This window comes from Nelumbo nucifera, chromosome 2 (assembly GCF_055504915.1).
Source record: "Nelumbo nucifera cultivar China Antique chromosome 2, China Antique-T2T, whole genome shotgun sequence".
In the NCBI taxonomy this organism is placed as follows: domain Eukaryota; kingdom Viridiplantae; phylum Streptophyta; class Magnoliopsida; order Proteales; family Nelumbonaceae; genus Nelumbo; species Nelumbo nucifera.
In genome coordinates, this window is record NC_142650.1 from 75,233,398 (window position 1) to 75,250,951 (window position 17,554).

Consider the following 17,554-nt stretch of genomic DNA (forward strand, 5'->3'; position numbering starts at 1 on the left):
TTACAAGGAAGTCCCTGAGAATAAGAAAAATTACAGAAATATCCCTGCACCTAAAATACATAATAAAAAACAAAAATAAGAGAAGAAAAAGGAGAAATTGGTGGGGAGAAATTTGTCCCAACCTCTAGGGGTGGAATTACATATTGAATTACCCCTACTTAACTAATATGTAACGAGGCAAAACTACCTTTCCACCTAATATCTTTATTCTTTTCACCACTAACACCTACAAATTGAGAATTGTTTTCTCTAGCAGAAAAGCTGATCATCCTTTTAGGCATTTCATTCATCTGTTAAGCAGTTAATCTTGCCACCTCTCATAATGCATGGCATTTGTTTTAGCATGAACAACATATTATAGTAGGATTATACAAAACATTAGTCATCCCCAGTTGGATGCTATCAGAATTATGTCTTAATTTGTGTCTTCTTGTGGGAAGTTATGCCATTTGTAGTAAAAGTAAATAGAACAAAGTTTCTTTCCTTAGGGAGTGACCAGTGGGAACCTGCAATGGAACACACTTCTGCAAGGCAACTTTGAAGCTGTCCCATCAAGTATACCCATAATTGTACTCTCATTTGTTTACCAGGTAACTGCCCTACTTTTCATCAAGATTTCGAGATTCAAGATTGACATCATTTGAATATTCCGTCTATTGCAGAACGTAGTGCCTGTTCTTTGCACGAATCTTGAAGGGGATCTGTCAAAAGTAAGGTGACAAATTTTATCGTCATACACGTCACTTGGATTTTGTAGCTCAATAAAGTATATATATTTGGTGAGTTCTGTTAGTAAGTGTGATATTTTATCACCTGGGATAACTGGATATAACGGTGCTGATTGCCTTACTGTCCACGACATCAGAAAGGGAATCATCTCTTCATATAATGAATTGGGCAAGGCAGCACATTACTCTTGATGGCATTCCGACTGCATAACTCTCTTATCATTCTACTTTTGACTCGAATAAAGTTGTAGAGAGACTGGGACAAATGGGCCCTAGTGTCTATTTTATGTTTTAGTAGTAGGTTATTTATTTTGTATGCTAATGGGCTTGTTAACTTCTTTTAAGTTATTTTAATTTTATCGCTGGACCCCCCACTTAAGGGCTGATTTGTAATTAACCACATTAATGAAGATTAATAAAAGGATTAGTGAGGGGAGAGAGGTGATTAATCGAACCCTCTTCTTCTTCTCTATCCCCTTCTTCTATTCTGCTCTTTTCTTCTTCCTTTCTCACGTTTTACCTCTTTAATCAAGTTCTCATCAGATTTAGAAGTCAGATTTACTTCTTGGTATCAGAGCAGGTTTTCCCTCTTTTTTCTTTTCTCTTTTCCCATACACCCTTCGATTAGGAGTGTGTATGGAGAGATAAATTCTTGATAGATCAGAGAATATTTTTGCCTAGTTGGTAGAGGGTTTGAAGAGTTAGAATCTGGCCGAAAACTGCCAAGAAGTGGAGCTGTAATTTTCTGCCCAAAACTCTAGCCGACTAGAGATCTTTCAAGTTACAGGTCAAGGAGAAGATTTGGGTGTGGCACTTAGGACTTGGGAGGTTTAGTTTGATCTCTAGAAGTGTGCATATGAGACTTGTAGGTGGTTTGGAAGATTTGCTAGGAGCGGCTACCTCTTCTCTCTTCCTCCCTGACAGCCAGGTGCAGCAAAACCCTAGTTTTCAAGTCTCGAGGTACTGTATTGACCTCAGATAAGTTTATATAGACTGAAAAAAAAAAAAACTGGTTTTTTGATTTTCATTTATCAATGGAGCATTTCGGAAGTGAATCGAAGTAGATGCTGGTATTTGAGGTTGGCCCGATAGATTCCTTTTTTACTGGAGTGACCACAATCAAGCTAGATGGCACCAATTGTCTAGCTTGGGCACAATCGCAGAGTCAGGCCCTACATATGAGAAATGGATGCAGGAGAACTACACTGCTATTGGATGGTTGGTTAACTCTATGCAACCCCATATAAGTAAACATAGGGTTACAGAAACATATTCACAAAAGTTGAATGTGGCAAGAGTCTATAAGCTGAAAAGTGTTGTGAAAAATATGAGACAGGGGGAGAAGAGTGTAGCGATCTACTATTCCATGCTGAAATGACTATGGCAGGAAATTGATGTTATGAAGACAGTTGTTTGGGAGAGTACTAATGATGCAAAAACTTCTAGGAAACTAGTGGAACGAAACTGGGTGTTTGAGTTTCTTACAAGACTCAACCTTGAGTTCGACATTACCAGATAGAATCATAGTTTAAAAGGTGCCTAGGCGAGGCTAGGCGACCACAGGGCGCATAGGCGTTGGAATTTTAAAATGCTTGTTTTATTGAGTTTTTACTTTATATATGCTTTTCAGACATGTAATTCAGCCATAAAAAAAACATTTGATTCAATTCAGCCATACAATCACTGAATCAGCCATAAAAAAAATCAGTCATAAAAAATTTGAATGAGAAGAAGAAGAATTAAAGAAGAGATTAGAGAAGAGATTAAAAACTGAGATGATTCAAGACTTCAAGTGTGAAAGGGAGGACACTACTCATGGGGTGGGTGGAAGAAGAAAGGGAGGACTAAGGAGTATAGGGGCGGAGCCCCTGTTTTTTTGACTGAATTGATATATGAGAAGAGAGAGAAGAAGAAGAAGCAGAAGAAGAAGAAGAAGAAGAAGAAGAAGAAAGGGAGGACTGCCAGAGCCTCTATTTTTCAAAAAGAAGTAAAAAATGCTAAAACTCTAAAATCTGAAGAAGAAGAAGAAGAAGAAGTGCATGCTCGAACTAAGGTGCGAATGCGACTGCGATGGAGCTGGGCTACTCGAGCTTGCAGAGTTCGCCTGTTCGGTTCTCCTCCCTCTCTAGTCAAACCAAAACCCTTGTAAACCCTTGTCTTAGTTTAGTTGTATATACTATTCTATAGTTGTCTTAATACTAAACTGATATAGTGTAACAAGGCTTATTTTAAAAGAATACAACAACCAATGAATATTAAACTAATAAATTTAAAAAAATATATTTTAGATACATTAGGCGCCTGCCTTGTATGTAGGCACCCGCCCAGGCACCTAGTGCACAAAACATCTGGCGTTTGGGCGAGGCAACCTTCAAAAACCGCCTAGTCGCTTAGGTGTTGCCTTGACAACTATAGACAGAATATTTTGGCAAAGGATGAGGTCACTCTTGCTTAGGCATATGCTATGGTAAGAAGTGAAGTGAGTAGACGATAGAGGTGAAATTACAAAGTTCACCTACAGAACATTTTGCACATGCTAGAATAAAGTCGAAAGGTCCGACCAAGAAGAAAGAAGTGATATGTGAATACTACAAGAAACCAAAGCATACTAAGGGCACTTGTTGGAAACTCCATCCTGATCTTCTCACGGATAGGTTTCGGAATAACAACAATAACAGCAATAGCAGCAATTTTAAGAAGAATCTACAAACAAGAAATCCTAAGAATGCTAATGTTGCCACAATACCTGAAGGAGGGAACAAGGAGAGTGAAGAAACGTTATCTATAGAGTAGTTGGCAGCAGTAAAGGCAGAGTTTGAGGAGTATGGGAGGTTACTGAATCACTTAGGTACCACTGTAACAGCATCCTACACTTCTGGCAGCACTTCATCATCTGCGTTTGCTCACTCAGGTACTCGTGCTTCTGCAAATCATGCTTTTCTTTCAGGTAATCATAAAATCCCTTGGACTATTGATTCTAGTGCATCAGACCATATGACAAGTTTGCCTAACCTCTTTTGTTCCTATCATCTCCTCTGGTAGAGAGAAGCTATCTCTTGCTGATGGGTCTCTTGCTCCCATCTCTGGCAAAGGAGATATCAAAGCCTCTGACACACTTGTTTTATCCTCTGTTCTTCATGTCCCCAAAGCTTAATACCAATCTTTTATCTATTAGTAGCATGACTAAATCCATGAACTATAGTATAACCTTTTTTTCCTACCCATTGTGTTTTTCAGGACCTAAAATCTCAGAGGACGATTGGGAGTGGCCATGAGACGAATGGAATATACTTGCTGGACACACCTGATAGGTGTCTTGGACCACCCAATGGAGTAGCTTTGGAGTCTGTTGTGTCAAAGTCTATTGATAGAGTCATGTCATGTCATTTGTGGTTTGGTCATTTACCTTTTTCAGCCTTCAGTCATTTGTTTCCCGATATGTTTAAGGGTGTCTTTATCGATTCTTCATTGTGAGTCATGTGAACTTGCAAAGCATTGTAGACACTCTTATTCAGTAAGTAATAAAAGATCCATTTCTCTTTTTCATATTGTGCACTTTGATGTGTGGGGTCCATATCATTTGCCTACTATGAGGGGTTACAAGTATTTTATCCTCTTTCATGAGATCCCGGGATGAAGTACCAACTATTGTGCAAATTTTTCACAAGCTTATCCTTACTGAGTTTAATACACAGATCAAAATATTCCAATCTGATAATGCTAAGGAATATTTTGAGAAGAACCTTTCATCCTACTTTGAGACCTTTGGGGTTATTCATCAGAATTCTTGTTCCTACACTCCATAACAGAATGGAGTGGCAGAAAGGAAGAACAACCATGTGGTTGAGGTTGCTTGATGCCTCCTTTTTGCATCTCATGTTCCTATTAAATTTTGGGGGGATGTTGTCCTTACTACCACCTTCTTGATTAACCGTATGCCTTCTCAGGTTCTGGGCTTCAAAACCTCGTTTAGCCTTCTCTTTTCGGATGGAAATCTCTTTTCTCTTCCTCTTCGAGTCTTTGAGTGCACTTGCTATGTATATGTTCATAATCATCAGAGACACAAATTTGAGCCTAAGGCACATAAGTGTGTCTTTCTGAGATATGCCTTCACACAAAAGGGATATTGTTGTTTTGATCTAGCTCGTGGCACCTTCTTTCTCTCTAGGGATGTCACATTTGTTGAGTTCATTCCTTATTTTGGTATTTCTCCTAAGGGGGATCATCTTGAGGAGCCATTTGCTAAGTCTCCAACTATTCCTCATCCAGTTCCTTTTGAGTCCCCTATTGAGTCATCTTCTTTTGGTGCCTCCCCTTCCACTATGTCTCGACCACATGTTCCTGCTCCCCCTCCAACTCATCCTCCTACATTTCCTTCACATCTTGTGCTCTAAAGGTGGTAACAACGGCAAAGATTCAGGCATGGGCAAGTTGTTTCCACTCCTTCCGCAAAACCTCTTGCACCTTCCATCACTACTGAGGTAACAGGTCAACCCTCCTCTGACCTACCTACCTTCCCAGACCTTGACCTTCCTATTGCCCTTCGAAAAGGATAGTGGAAGTGTACAACACATTGTATCTCCAAACACTTGTCCTACAACCTTCTATCCCCTACCTATTACTCTTTTCTTGCCTTTGTTTCTACCCATGTGAGTCTTAGGTCTATACCAGAAGCTCTGTCCAAACCTGAATGGAGGGATGCTATGATGACCGAACTTGATGCTTTGCATAAGTACCATACCTGGGATATTGTGGATTTTCCTGAAGGGAAGGAACCAATGGGTTGTAAATCAGTGTTCACTATTAAGTACCATTCTGATGGCACTATTGAGAGGTTTAAGGCTCGATTGGTTGCTAAAGGCTACACTCAGATGTATGGTTTCGACTACCTAGAGACCTTTGCTCTTGTGACCAAGATGACTTCAGTTTGAGTTTTGTTGTCTCTAGCTGCTACCTTTGATTGGCCCCTTCACTAGTTTGATGTTAAAAATGCCTTTTTGAATGGAGAGCTCCATGAAGAGGTCTATATGTCTTTGCCTCTAGGGGTGTATGGAAAGGAAATGCAAGGGAAGGTGTATAAACTACAGAAATCTATTTATGGTCTCAAGCAGTCTCCTCGAGCCTAGTTTGAGAGATTCAGAACTGCTCTTGTATCTTTTGGTTACACACAAACCCAATCTGACCATACTTTATTTCTGAAAATAACTCTTTGGTGCTTTTCTGATTGTTTATGTTGATGACATTATGGTCATGGGTAATGACACCTAGGAAGTGATTAAGCTCAAAAGATTTCTTAACTCTGAATTTGAAATCAAGGATTCGAAGGATCTCAGATATTTCTTAGGAATTGAAGTTGCTAGATCCAAGGATGGTATCTTCATTTCTCAACACAAGTATGTTCTTGACCTCCTTGCAGAGACTGGTAAACTTGGTGCTATACCAGCTTCCACCCCTATAGATCCCAATCATAAGCTCTTTGCCACTGATGGTGAATTGTTGCCTGATAGGGGAGTGTTTCAAAGACTACTTGGGAAGTTGTTATATCTCTGCATGACTCGGCCGGATATTTCCTATGCCATGAGTGTTAGCCAGTTTATGCATTCTCCCAGAGACACATATTTAGCTATTGCAAAAAGAGTTGTGTGTTATTTGAAAGGCATTCCAAGGAAAGGTATTTTGTTTTCCAAACATGGACACGAAGTTGGAAGCATGCACTGATGCTGATTGGGCTAGATGTATTGATGATAGGAGATCCACCTTAGGATATTGTGCTTTAGTGGTAGGGAACATTGTCTCATGGAGGAATAAGAAACAATCTATAGTAGCTAGATTCTCAATTGAAGCAGAATACAAGGCAATGGCACATGCAGTGTCGGAATTACTGTGGCTGAGATCACTTCTGGAAGAGTTGGGTGTTGACTATGAAAAGCTAATGATGCTCTATTGTGACAACCAGGCTGCTATCATCATTGCACATAATCCTGTTCAACATGACAGCACTAAGCACATAGAGGTTGATAGACATTTTATACGGTAAAGAATTGCTTCAGGAGAGGTTTGCTTGCCATTTATTTCTTCAGAAGAGCAGTTGACTAATGTCTTTACCAAAGGTGTTTCAAAAGGGAAGATGACACACTATATAAGCAAGTTGGGCATGATTGACATCCATAGTTGTCAAGGCATTGCCTAGGCACCTGCCTAGGCATCACCTAGGTGACTAGGCACCCTTGGCTGGGCACCTCGCCCAAACGCCTTGATTTTTAGCAACTAGGCACCCTTCTAGGCAACTAGGCACCCGCCTAGGCAACAAAAATGACAAGGCGGACACCTTTTATAATATCATTTATATTGTTGTATCTTATTAATGTATGTGTTAATACATTTTATTATATGCTATATATATCAATTATACTTTGTTTTAATGTTTTACTATTGAAATTTAAAAGATCAAAGGGTTTTGAGAATAGAAAAAGAAAGAAAAAAAGAAAAGAAAGAGGAAAGAAAGAATAGAATAATAAAGTTATTTTTTTCTATTATCTCTCTCTAATTAAATAAAACAGAAACTCCATCCTTGTTTTTTTTTCTATTTTACTTTCCATCTTGAATATTTATCATATAAAGCTAATAACCTTATTTAGTTGCTAATTAATATGAATTTGCTCTATTAAGTACTTTTTATAGTAGTATTATTTTTTAAAATAATGAAATTAATATATGTAAGATTTTTATCTTTTAGATGTGATGATTTGCCACATTTTTAGAGGAAATTTAATGTTCTTAATAAAGAGAATTGCTATTCTTTCAATTAGCATACATGCTGAATGGTATATAAATCTAGGAAACTAGCCAAAAGTCAGTTTTTTATATTATAAAATTTTTATCGCCTAGGCAACTAGGCGCCCTAGTGTTGCCCAAAATCGCCTAGACGCCTTGAAACTATGTTGACATCCATGCTCAGCTTGAGGGGGAATGTAGAGAGACTAGGCCAAATGGGCTCTAGTGTCTATTTTATGTTTCAGTAGTAGGTTATTTATTTTGTATGCTAATGGACCTGTTAACTTCTTTTAAGTTATTTTAAGTTTATGCTTAGCTGGATGCCCCACTTAAGGGCTGATTTGTAATTAACCACATTAGTGAAGATTAATAAAAGGATTAGTGAGGGTAGAGAGGTGATTAATCGAACCCTCAACCCTCTTCTTCTTCTCCATCTCCTTCTTCCATTCTGTTCTTTTCTTCTTCCTTTCTCACTTTTTACTTCTTTAATCAAGCTTCTTATCAGATTTACTTCTAAAGTAATTCATTTGAGGACAAAAAGAGAGAAGAGAAAAATTAAGGGATCGCGGGGTTCCTCCTAGCGACTCCCATCTTTTATACTTTAATGTAATGAAGGGAGAAATTACAAAGATTGCCCCTACATGGGTGGCAGTAGTTATAATGTCTCATAAGTTGGCTTAATAGGTAAAAGAAACATAACAGGCTCATAAAACTCACTTCTCTGTACAATCCCCTTCAAGCTGAGCATAGATGTCAATCATGCCCAGATTGCCAAGAGTTAAACTAAAGAGCTGTCTTAGAAACCCCTTCATGAAAATGTCTGCCCATTGTTGATCAGTTTTCACAAAGGGAATACAAGCATCACCAAGAACAACCTTCTCATTTATGAAGTGTAAATCCACATCTATATGTTTGGTTCAGTCATGATTTATTGGGTCATGAACAATGTTAATTGCAGGCTTATTGTCACAGTATAGCAGCAAAGGCAACTGAATTACAACACCCAACACTTCCAACAAGGACTTAAACCATAAAGCCTCAGATAACATATGTGCCATGGTTTGATACTTTCACCCAACTAAGGTACAGTAACCTAATGTAGATCTTCTATCATCTAGGGACCCAACCTGGTTGGCATCCGTATAAATCTCCACATTCATATGATCATGCTTCTTGTACAAAATACCTATGCCTGGGTTCTTGTTTAGATAAGCAAGAATACAATTTACTACAGCCAAATGTAATGAATGAGGACCATGCATATATTGACCACACTAAATGCATAAGAAATGTTTGGTCGACTCATGCATAGGTAGAGCAACCTCCCTAGAAGTCATTGGTACATGGAACGATCCCTTGCTCCCCCTTAGTAGCACACAACTTATAATTAGGTATATCTGCAAGTTTCACTCGAAGTTTTCCTGTTTCCTTGAACAAAGTCCAACACATACTTCCCGTAGGAAATGTAATATCATGCTTGGTCCTGCTACCTCAATACCTAGGAAATATCTCAACTCACCTAGGTCTTTAATCTCAAAGTCAGAAGCTAAAAATATCTTAAGATGTGCAATACCATCTATATCACTACATATCACCACAATGTCATCAACATAGACAATAAGAGTAGTAATCAACTAACCCATCTTCTTCATAAATAATGTGTGGTCAGATTGAGGCTACTAAAACCGATCCTTTGTAATGCTTTTTTGAACCAATCAAACCAAGCATGAAGGGACTTCTTTAAGCCATATAAAGACTTCTTAATTTTGCTTACTTTATCATTGTGCTCCCCACTATAAAACCCTGGAGTTACCGCCATATACACTTTATTACTAAGATCACCATTTAAGAAGGAACTTTTTACATCAACTGAAGCAATGGTCAATCATACTGAACTGCCAAGGACAAAAGTACAGGGACTGATAGCATTTTGGCAACAGGACTACAGGAGAGAATGTCTCCTCATAATCTACACCTTAAGTCTATGTGTATCCCTTTATGGATCCTGGTACTCAGCTTCCTACTATTATTCTTCTCTATACAAATAATATAAGTGCTATCAAGATTGCATCTAGCCTTGTCTTCCATGAGAGGACTAAGCACATCGAGGTGGAGTACTACTTTATCTGACATCTTTTCAGTACTGAATCTATATTGCTTCCCCATGTATCCTTGGACATGCATATTGCTGATATGCTCACCATGGCTATGACTAAAGCTCAAAACATCTTTCTTATAAGCAAACTAATGCTTATGTCCATGCAACAATTTGAGTGGGAGTGTGGAGATTCTAACTTATATCTTACTACTATAGTCCCTGTTGCACATTACTTGTATTCTTTATTCTTTTTTCTCTTTCAGCCCTATATGGGGCATTCTCATAATTGTACATATCTTTCAATATATAAGAGGCCCTTTGAAGTTGAGGTCGACTATTCTAGACACCCCTAAGATTATTCGTGTTATCTTCTCTATTCAGCCAAGAGTGTTGACATAGTATCAGAGCAGGTTGCTCTCTGATCTATTTTATCTTCTCTTGATCCTCACTGAAAGTAGTAATCCTATCTTCCTATTAGGATTTACTTCCCTCTCTGTTATGTGAAAGAGATTAGAGCTGTTTCGATCAACCCTAAATGCTGTCCAGTCTACTTTGTGCAACTAGCAGGAGAGATTTTAATAGATCTCTCTTGGGAGATCTTGGATCGAGGCCAACCTTCAGATCTAGTGTCGCCTAGACCTGATCTATTCACCCTACAAACAGCATCTGATTTGGTAAATTTTTTGAAGGAGTGTTCACTTTCCTTTTTTGGACTGCAACACCTTTAGGCTTCATGTCTTTTACACTAGCCTGCAATCTAGGGTTTTCTCTCCAAATTAAAGGGTTCTTTCAAGGATTTTCAACCGCTACACTTGGGGGTCTGGTTTGGAGTTTTTCTTAAGGTTGTTTCTATCAGCACAAGGTACCTCATTTTTCCTAGAAAAAATACCTGATAGGTTGGTAAATCACAGATTTCGCTCAATCGACTGATTCAATCAATCTATAACCCTAGATCTTTTGTTTCCCTGGGGCTTTCTTGCTTCCCATTAAAGTGTTTCAGATTTCAGATTGATATTTAAGGGTTTTTGATCCCTTCTTGGATTTGACGGTCTTGAAACATGCCTTTTTTTTATTGTCAACATCGAGTTCTTGGTTGCTGAAGTTGTTTGTGGTATTTTTTTATGTCCCTTGACTTCCTTTGTTGTTGGAATGCTTCTCTATCCCCTTGGACCAAAGTGGACTGTTGTTAGATCTGGGGATAGAGAAGCATTCCAACAACAGAGGAAGTCAAGGAACATCAAAAAATACCACAAACAACTTCAGCAACCAAGAACTCGATGTTGACAATCCAAAAAAGGCATGTTTCAAGACCGTCTGAATCCAAGAAGGGATAAAAAACCCTTAAATATCAATCTGAAATCTGAAACACTTTAATGGGAAGCAAGAAAGCCCCAGGGAAACAAAAGATCTAGGGTTATAGATTGATTGAATCAGTCGATTTGTGGTTATAGATTGATTGAGTCAGTCGGTTTAATGGTTTTCTCTAATATTTTTGTGCTTGGACTGTTGTTTCTTTGTTGAAATAACCTCTGATAGAGTTGATATTATTCTTGTGAAAGTTGATGGATTAACCTATGGGATTGACACTGCTTTTACAGCACATGGGAGTAAGAAATCTTCTACTAGTGGTGATTCTTTTGTTAAAGGTGATTCTCTGGCATCTATGGTTGAGGAAAACATTCGAGAGCTAGTAACATCTACTATTTCTTCTCCCCTTTCTGCTATTGGATTATCTAATGAGTTCTCCGGTTGTTGTTCTTCTCCTTCTCATGTTTGGATCAACCATATGATAGGAGCCTACCCTAGCTAACCAAGTAATCTTACTAAAACCCATCACAAACATATTTTTACTACTAATGGTGAAAAGTTAAACATCACCGGTAGCAATGTCTATCTCTTAAGATTTCTTCCACTGCGTCATTCCCTCTTAACAAGGCCTTTCTTGTTCCTAACCTCACTACACATCTCATTTCTGGTGGCCAATTAGTTGATGAAGGTAGCATTCTCACCTTTTCCCATGATGGATACTTGATTCGGGACCGGAACACTAGGAAGGTGAAAGGGAAGGGGGCACAAGTTGGACTGTCTGTTTGCATTGGAGTTCGAGAAGTCTCAAACTGCAACATCATTCGCTTATTTTAGTTCCTCTACTTCTAGTTCCTTTCTGAGTCACAAAAATATGTTTGGGACTTACGGAATAAACATTTTGGTTATATACATGCTGAGAAATTAAAGTTTTTGTTTGATTCAAGTTTGATTAAGAATAAAGTTCCTTCATTGCAAACCTTTGATACATCTTGTGTTTCCTGTTGTTTAAGAATTGCAGTTCTTTACCTCACATGTTTGAACTTGCTACCTCTCCCTTTCAGCTTATACATAGTGATGTCTGGACTGCATCCATCACTTCTCAACTTGAATCAAACACTTTGTATTGTTTATTGATGATTGTGCCAAATACATGTGAATATACTTTCTTCGCCACAAGTTAGAAGTGTTCCCAACATTTAGGGTGTTTCATTATATGGTACAGTTTTGGTTTTAATCACGAGTGTGTATTCTCCATTCATATTCAGGGGGAGAATACATTGATGGAAACTTTTCTTCCTCAATTACTTTCTTCTTCCTTCCCTTTCTTCCATATTCTTCCTCAATTACTTTTCTCTCTTCCATCTTCTTCTTTTCTGTTTTTCTTTTCTTTGTTCTTTATTTCAGATTATTGCAGGTGGGATCAACAACTTGAATAAAAAGCAAACAATAAAACAAGCTGTAAATAATGACTAATAAAGACTGTTAACATATTGAATTGCATGATATTGGCATACATCTGACTCAAAGGTGCCCCACATAATATGGTTTAATATTCTAAATCAATGCCTTGAAGAAAGTTCCTTTTATAAACTTCTTGTATGCTTTTATATAGTTAGAGGTTACTAATCAATTGATTGCATTTCTGTAGTCTTTAGTTCCATGGATATTATTGACTCTTTTAACTTTTGCAGGACCGCCATTGTTCTAGGAACAGCTATTCCTCTTCTTCTCTTTCTTTTTTGGGATGCTGTAATTCTTGGAACCATTTCAAATCTGGGTTCAGATAGCTACAAGATCACGGACCCATTAGAACTGTTGCGGTCTGGCAATGGGATTGTTGGAGTAAGTTGTTCAATGGTCATTCTTAAATCTCTTTATTGGAAGTTTAAACAGGATAAGAGAAGAGTGTAAATTGATAGGGAAAGTCTGGTAAATTTGAATTTTCATTTTTTGCAGCCAATTATTGAGGTTTTCTCATTTCTTGCGATTGCAACATCATATATTGGATTTGTTTTGGGTCTTTCCGACTTCCTAGCCGATTGTGAGTGGGCCTCATTCCTTTTTTTAAGGGAAAAAAGTAATATTTATGTGCTTTGGAATAATGTAATTTTTTATTATTCTTCTCCATTACCATGTCCTGTATCCTACAAATACATGACCAACAGACTTATCCAGAAGTACTATCCAATCAAGACTACAAAATTATTTATTATTCTTCTCTACTTTCATATTCTCTATCCTAACCGCATACATGACCAACTGACTTATCCTCAGGGATTATAAAATCAAGATTATAGATCATATTTGCTATCATCCTATGGTTTCACCAATGGAACCCAATCTTGTATTCATGTTCTTTCTGGTGCTTCACTAATGTGGCTTTTTAAACCTTGGGCTATCCTAAAGGACAAAATTTTAGAAAGGGATGCAGTGATAAAATCCCCATTAATTACAGGAATAGAAGCTAAGCATTCTTACAGAACATAATTTGGGTCATGCAAGTGCATCTGAAATCACATCTGAACAAAATACAAATAATTATACATAACCATGCATTTATGTCACAAATCTCAATCATTCTTGCATTCTTTTGGTTTCTTAGTTCTACTGAAATGCATTCCCCTTCTTGAATTTTACTCTTTACCTTGTCATTTTGGTGAATCTCTAGTGTTAAAACTGCCAAGTGGCCAGAGCAAGCCTCTCCCTTACTTGTTGACTTTATTTCCGCCACTAGTTCTGTCACTGCTTGACCCAGAGATATTTTTCAAAGCATTGGATTTTGCAGGGACATATGGAGGTAAGCCATTTTTCTGACAGATCCTTGTTTTATTTATTTGTTGTTGCTGCTGTTTGTATTATGGCTTTTGAAAAGCGACATTCTCAAGTCAATTCAATAATTCCTTATCCCAAACTAATCTGGAGCCTGCATGAACCTGGCTTTGCCTTTCCATTCTGCTTAGGCCCTAAGGCCTATATTTTCTGTTAACTCACAATTTGTCAAGTTCTTTCTCATATTCTAATCTATATGCTTATGGACTTCAACCTTATCCTTTTATAGGGACCTACCCCCCTTTGCAGCACTTTTTAGATGCTTAGTAACAGTAATTTTCTAAGAAGTTCAGACAAAGTTGTGCCTACTGCCTGATTTATCAAAATAGAGAGACTTAGGAGATTTATTATAAATTTTTGCTGTTAGCTGCCCTTGTTGTTACCTACCCCCCTTACTCAACAGTGTCTTTTACATGTGAAGTTACTTTATTTCTGAGCTTGTATCTGATATGGGGCTCTTTCCAATTCATAGTTTTGGTCTTGTTCGGAATTCTTCCTGCTGCCATGGCATGGTCAGATAGGTTCAATGATTCAACCCAGCCTCCAAAGCTACCTTTACTTGTCCCTGGAGGAAGATTCACCCTATCTATCGTAATTGGAGGAGCAGGGTATGTTATTCTCTCAGAAATACTCAAGAACTTGGGAAATCCATGATTACAAAAATTGAAGGTTCTATCTATTGTTGTAAGTTTCAATTGCATGAAAGCTTTTTTTAACTCGAGGAAACAATTGACGGAAAAAGAAATTCAGGAAAAGTTATGAGAATTTGTTTGGTTATGCACATTTTCCCTTTTCACCTCTTGTGGTCTAAAAGATGAGTTGAGTTGAGTCAGTTGAGTTATACAATCAGCTTCAGCTGATCGGTTGAATTTCAAATGCTTCATTAAATATAAAAAAAGGGAAGAAAAAACATTTCAGAATGTGTATACCAAGCCATCCATTGGATTTGCCAGTCGAGAATGCAACTTATCACAAGAAATCCTCCCAAATAGATTACAATTTGGAGTTTGTAATTCACTACTTGCAATTTTGGTGCAAGACCTCGATTGTAGTTTGTATCCAATGTCTTTGAGTAAGAAGGATCACAATAATACCATAAAGTCTGTCTGATAAAATCGAAAACCTAATCTGGTTTCCCGCAACAAGTTATATCTATATCTATAGAAGGGTAGAGAAGTACACAAGGCTCCTGCCAATGTGGGGTCTAGGGAGGGACAGATGTGTGCAGCCTTACCCCTGCACATACAGAGAGGTCTCAAAGATTTGAACCCCGGTCGCCCAAGTTGCAATGGAGAAATCAAGGCGCACCCTCTTATATCTATGTATCTATCAAAGCATTAAGACTGTTGGGATGAAGTCAGCAAATCTATTTAATCAATATTAGGGCTGCTCATGGTTAACCGAACCATGGGTATTTTTTGAACTGAACTGATGCAACCGGCTGTGCCTATATTACGGTTTTTCAGTTTTTCTATACTATAGCTTTGCACTCAAAATTAAAAAAAAAAAAAAAAAAAGAAGAATAAATGTCTGAAAGAAATTTCTGAGATTTTGCTAGGCTAGACGGCATTTGTCTAAGACATAGTTGTTAGGCTCTGGTGGTCTTCAATGTCGTGGTCATGGTGTCAATGGAATTGACAATACTTTCTTCAGTCCCTCTTGTTCATATTTAACCTATCTTCTCAGACCAATGGATGTAATCCTTGTCCTAAATCTGCACTAAGATTTGGACTCTCGTGTAGAGGGGAAAGTACTTTTTGTGCTATTTGTCAGTTTGCTCCTTGCCGTACTGCGTACTAGCTATGGAATTTTCGGCATTAATGTACTTTTCTTGGAGGGGCTCGTTCGAATTCTACTTGATGATGAGTAAGCTTGTTGAGGCTCTTCAGTGTCTCCTATTGCTAATGAAGTGCCCAACAAATTGTTTGTTGAATTGCTCCCAAAAACTAATGGATTGAGGTTGAAGCCTTAAATACCACAACCAAGTTGCCTCTTTCAAGGTCGCTCGAAAAACTTGGCACATGTTCACTTTAGAAGCTCCATGTAGGAGCATGAGGGCCTTAAATCTCTCGAACTAGTTAATCGAATCCCCAAAACTGGGCATTTTGATTTTTGGTGGGAGAGGCTCCTCCATGATGTCCAAGGTGAATGGTGGCTCTCTAGAGACTTCAAGATCTACATTCTTGCTTCACTCCACCTCGATTACAACAAGCCTGGCTATCATTTTCCAAATCTACCTATCTTGGTCATGCACTCAATTTTGGGGATTAGGTGAACCTGTCAATAACCTAGCTCGATTCAGCCTTGGAATGACTGGATATAATCAACTTGAAGGGTTGTTCATTCAAACGAATTCTAGGCGGTGCTTGGATGGCAGAATGCCAAGCTTGGTGGTCAGAATGGTGGGCTAGCAAATCAGTTCCACTAGCCTTCCTCTCCTACCCTTGGTTGTTGTCATTTGGAAGGGGTGCAACATTCCTCATCATGGCAATGATGTCCTAGACTTGTCTCTAGAGCATGTTAAAAGACTACCTAATAGGCTGGAGTTAATTCTGAGGTGTCCTTCCAAAAGAGGCATGCTAAGAGTTACAAGATTCTCTCTGAGTGTAGTTCTATGTAGGTTTCGTCTTGGGTAGTGGAATAGGATTTTTGTTTAGGTTTCCACAGACAACACCGGTTGTTGATGCTCGGTCTCTTAACATGGAGTGATTTAGAATTCTTTCCAAACTCAGCTAACTTGTGATCACTAAATAGCACTAGAGACTAGGTCTGTCAATGGGTTAATTCTGCTCGACTGCCCAAACTGGTTATGTTAGTTCTGGTTCCATGATTTTGTCTCAACTAATAATTGGGTTTATTCTAGTTCTTGCCCGTTCTAACCCAATTTAGACTCAAAATTGGTTATTTTATTAAATATATAATATTTTCTTAATTTTATCAGATTTTATGTTTTAGATGGTAAACTTGATAGGTAATATAAGATAATATTAGTTTAATATTTAATTTATTAACATATAAAAAATTTAGGGTCCGTTTGGTTTGCAGACAAGGCCAGAATCGAAATTGGAATCAAAATCCTCTGGAACCGGAATCGGAATCGCCTATTCCTAATGCATGTTTAGTCCAATCAAGAATGGTATTGAATTCTGATTGTTGTTCTTTGGTTCATTCAGAGTTGGAATCGGAATCAACTAGAAATGTTCAAATTTGTATTAGTCTACTTATTATATCATTATTACTTTATTAATATTTTATGACTATATAATTATTATTTTATCAGTACTTTGTTATTATAAATTAATTTATGAATATTTTATTTATCACTATATTTATTAATAATTTATTATTATTAAATAAGTAATATATTATTATGTTATTGTTACTTTAATTATATTATATTAATATCTTATTTGTACTTTATTATTATTATTATTATTATTTAATAACTAATATTTTCATTTTTTTAATTTATTGATATTTTATTTATAACTTATTATTATTACATTTAACAATTAATATCTTTGTTTGTTATTATAGTACTATTATTTTATTACTATTTTACTAATGTCTTGTTAATAGTTTATTAATATTAGGGTTTATGGAGCATTTCGTCATGAGTTCTTTACTTTTTGATAGACTCTGGAATGGAAACCCCATTCCCTAGGAGGCGCAACAATGGGAATCGGAATCCAATTCCTACCAAATAAATGGTAGGAATCGTAATGGGTCATTCCAATTCTGATTCCAGAAACCTATTCCTCAAAACCAAATGGATCCTTAGTATTTTATCATCATTTTTATTAAGGTTATATTATTA

The 17,554-nt window shown here is 37.4% G+C and overlaps 1 protein-coding gene across 3 annotated transcripts in view; it reads left to right on the top strand.

Annotated features, from left to right (window-relative positions):
* Nucleotides 1-14,520, top strand: part of LOC104588783 (Tryptophan/tyrosine permease) — a 114,807-nt gene extending 100,287 nt beyond the window's left edge. Inside the window, exons 9-14 of one of the 3 annotated variants that reach the window (XM_088899381.1) lie at nt 489-590; nt 663-715; nt 12,600-12,750; nt 12,865-12,949; nt 13,577-13,705; nt 14,210-14,520. In XM_088899381.1, the coding sequence (XP_088755507.1) occupies nt 489-590; nt 663-715; nt 12,600-12,750; nt 12,865-12,949; nt 13,577-13,705; nt 14,210-14,391 (702 nt within the window). In that variant the 3' untranslated portion in view covers nt 14,392-14,520. The remainder of the gene's footprint in view (nt 1-488; nt 591-662; nt 716-12,599; nt 12,751-12,864; nt 12,950-13,576; nt 13,706-14,209) is intronic. The other 2 variants (XR_016083105.1, XM_088899382.1) reach the window with 2 other exon arrangements.
* The last annotated feature ends 3,034 nt before the right edge of the window (nt 14,521-17,554 follow it).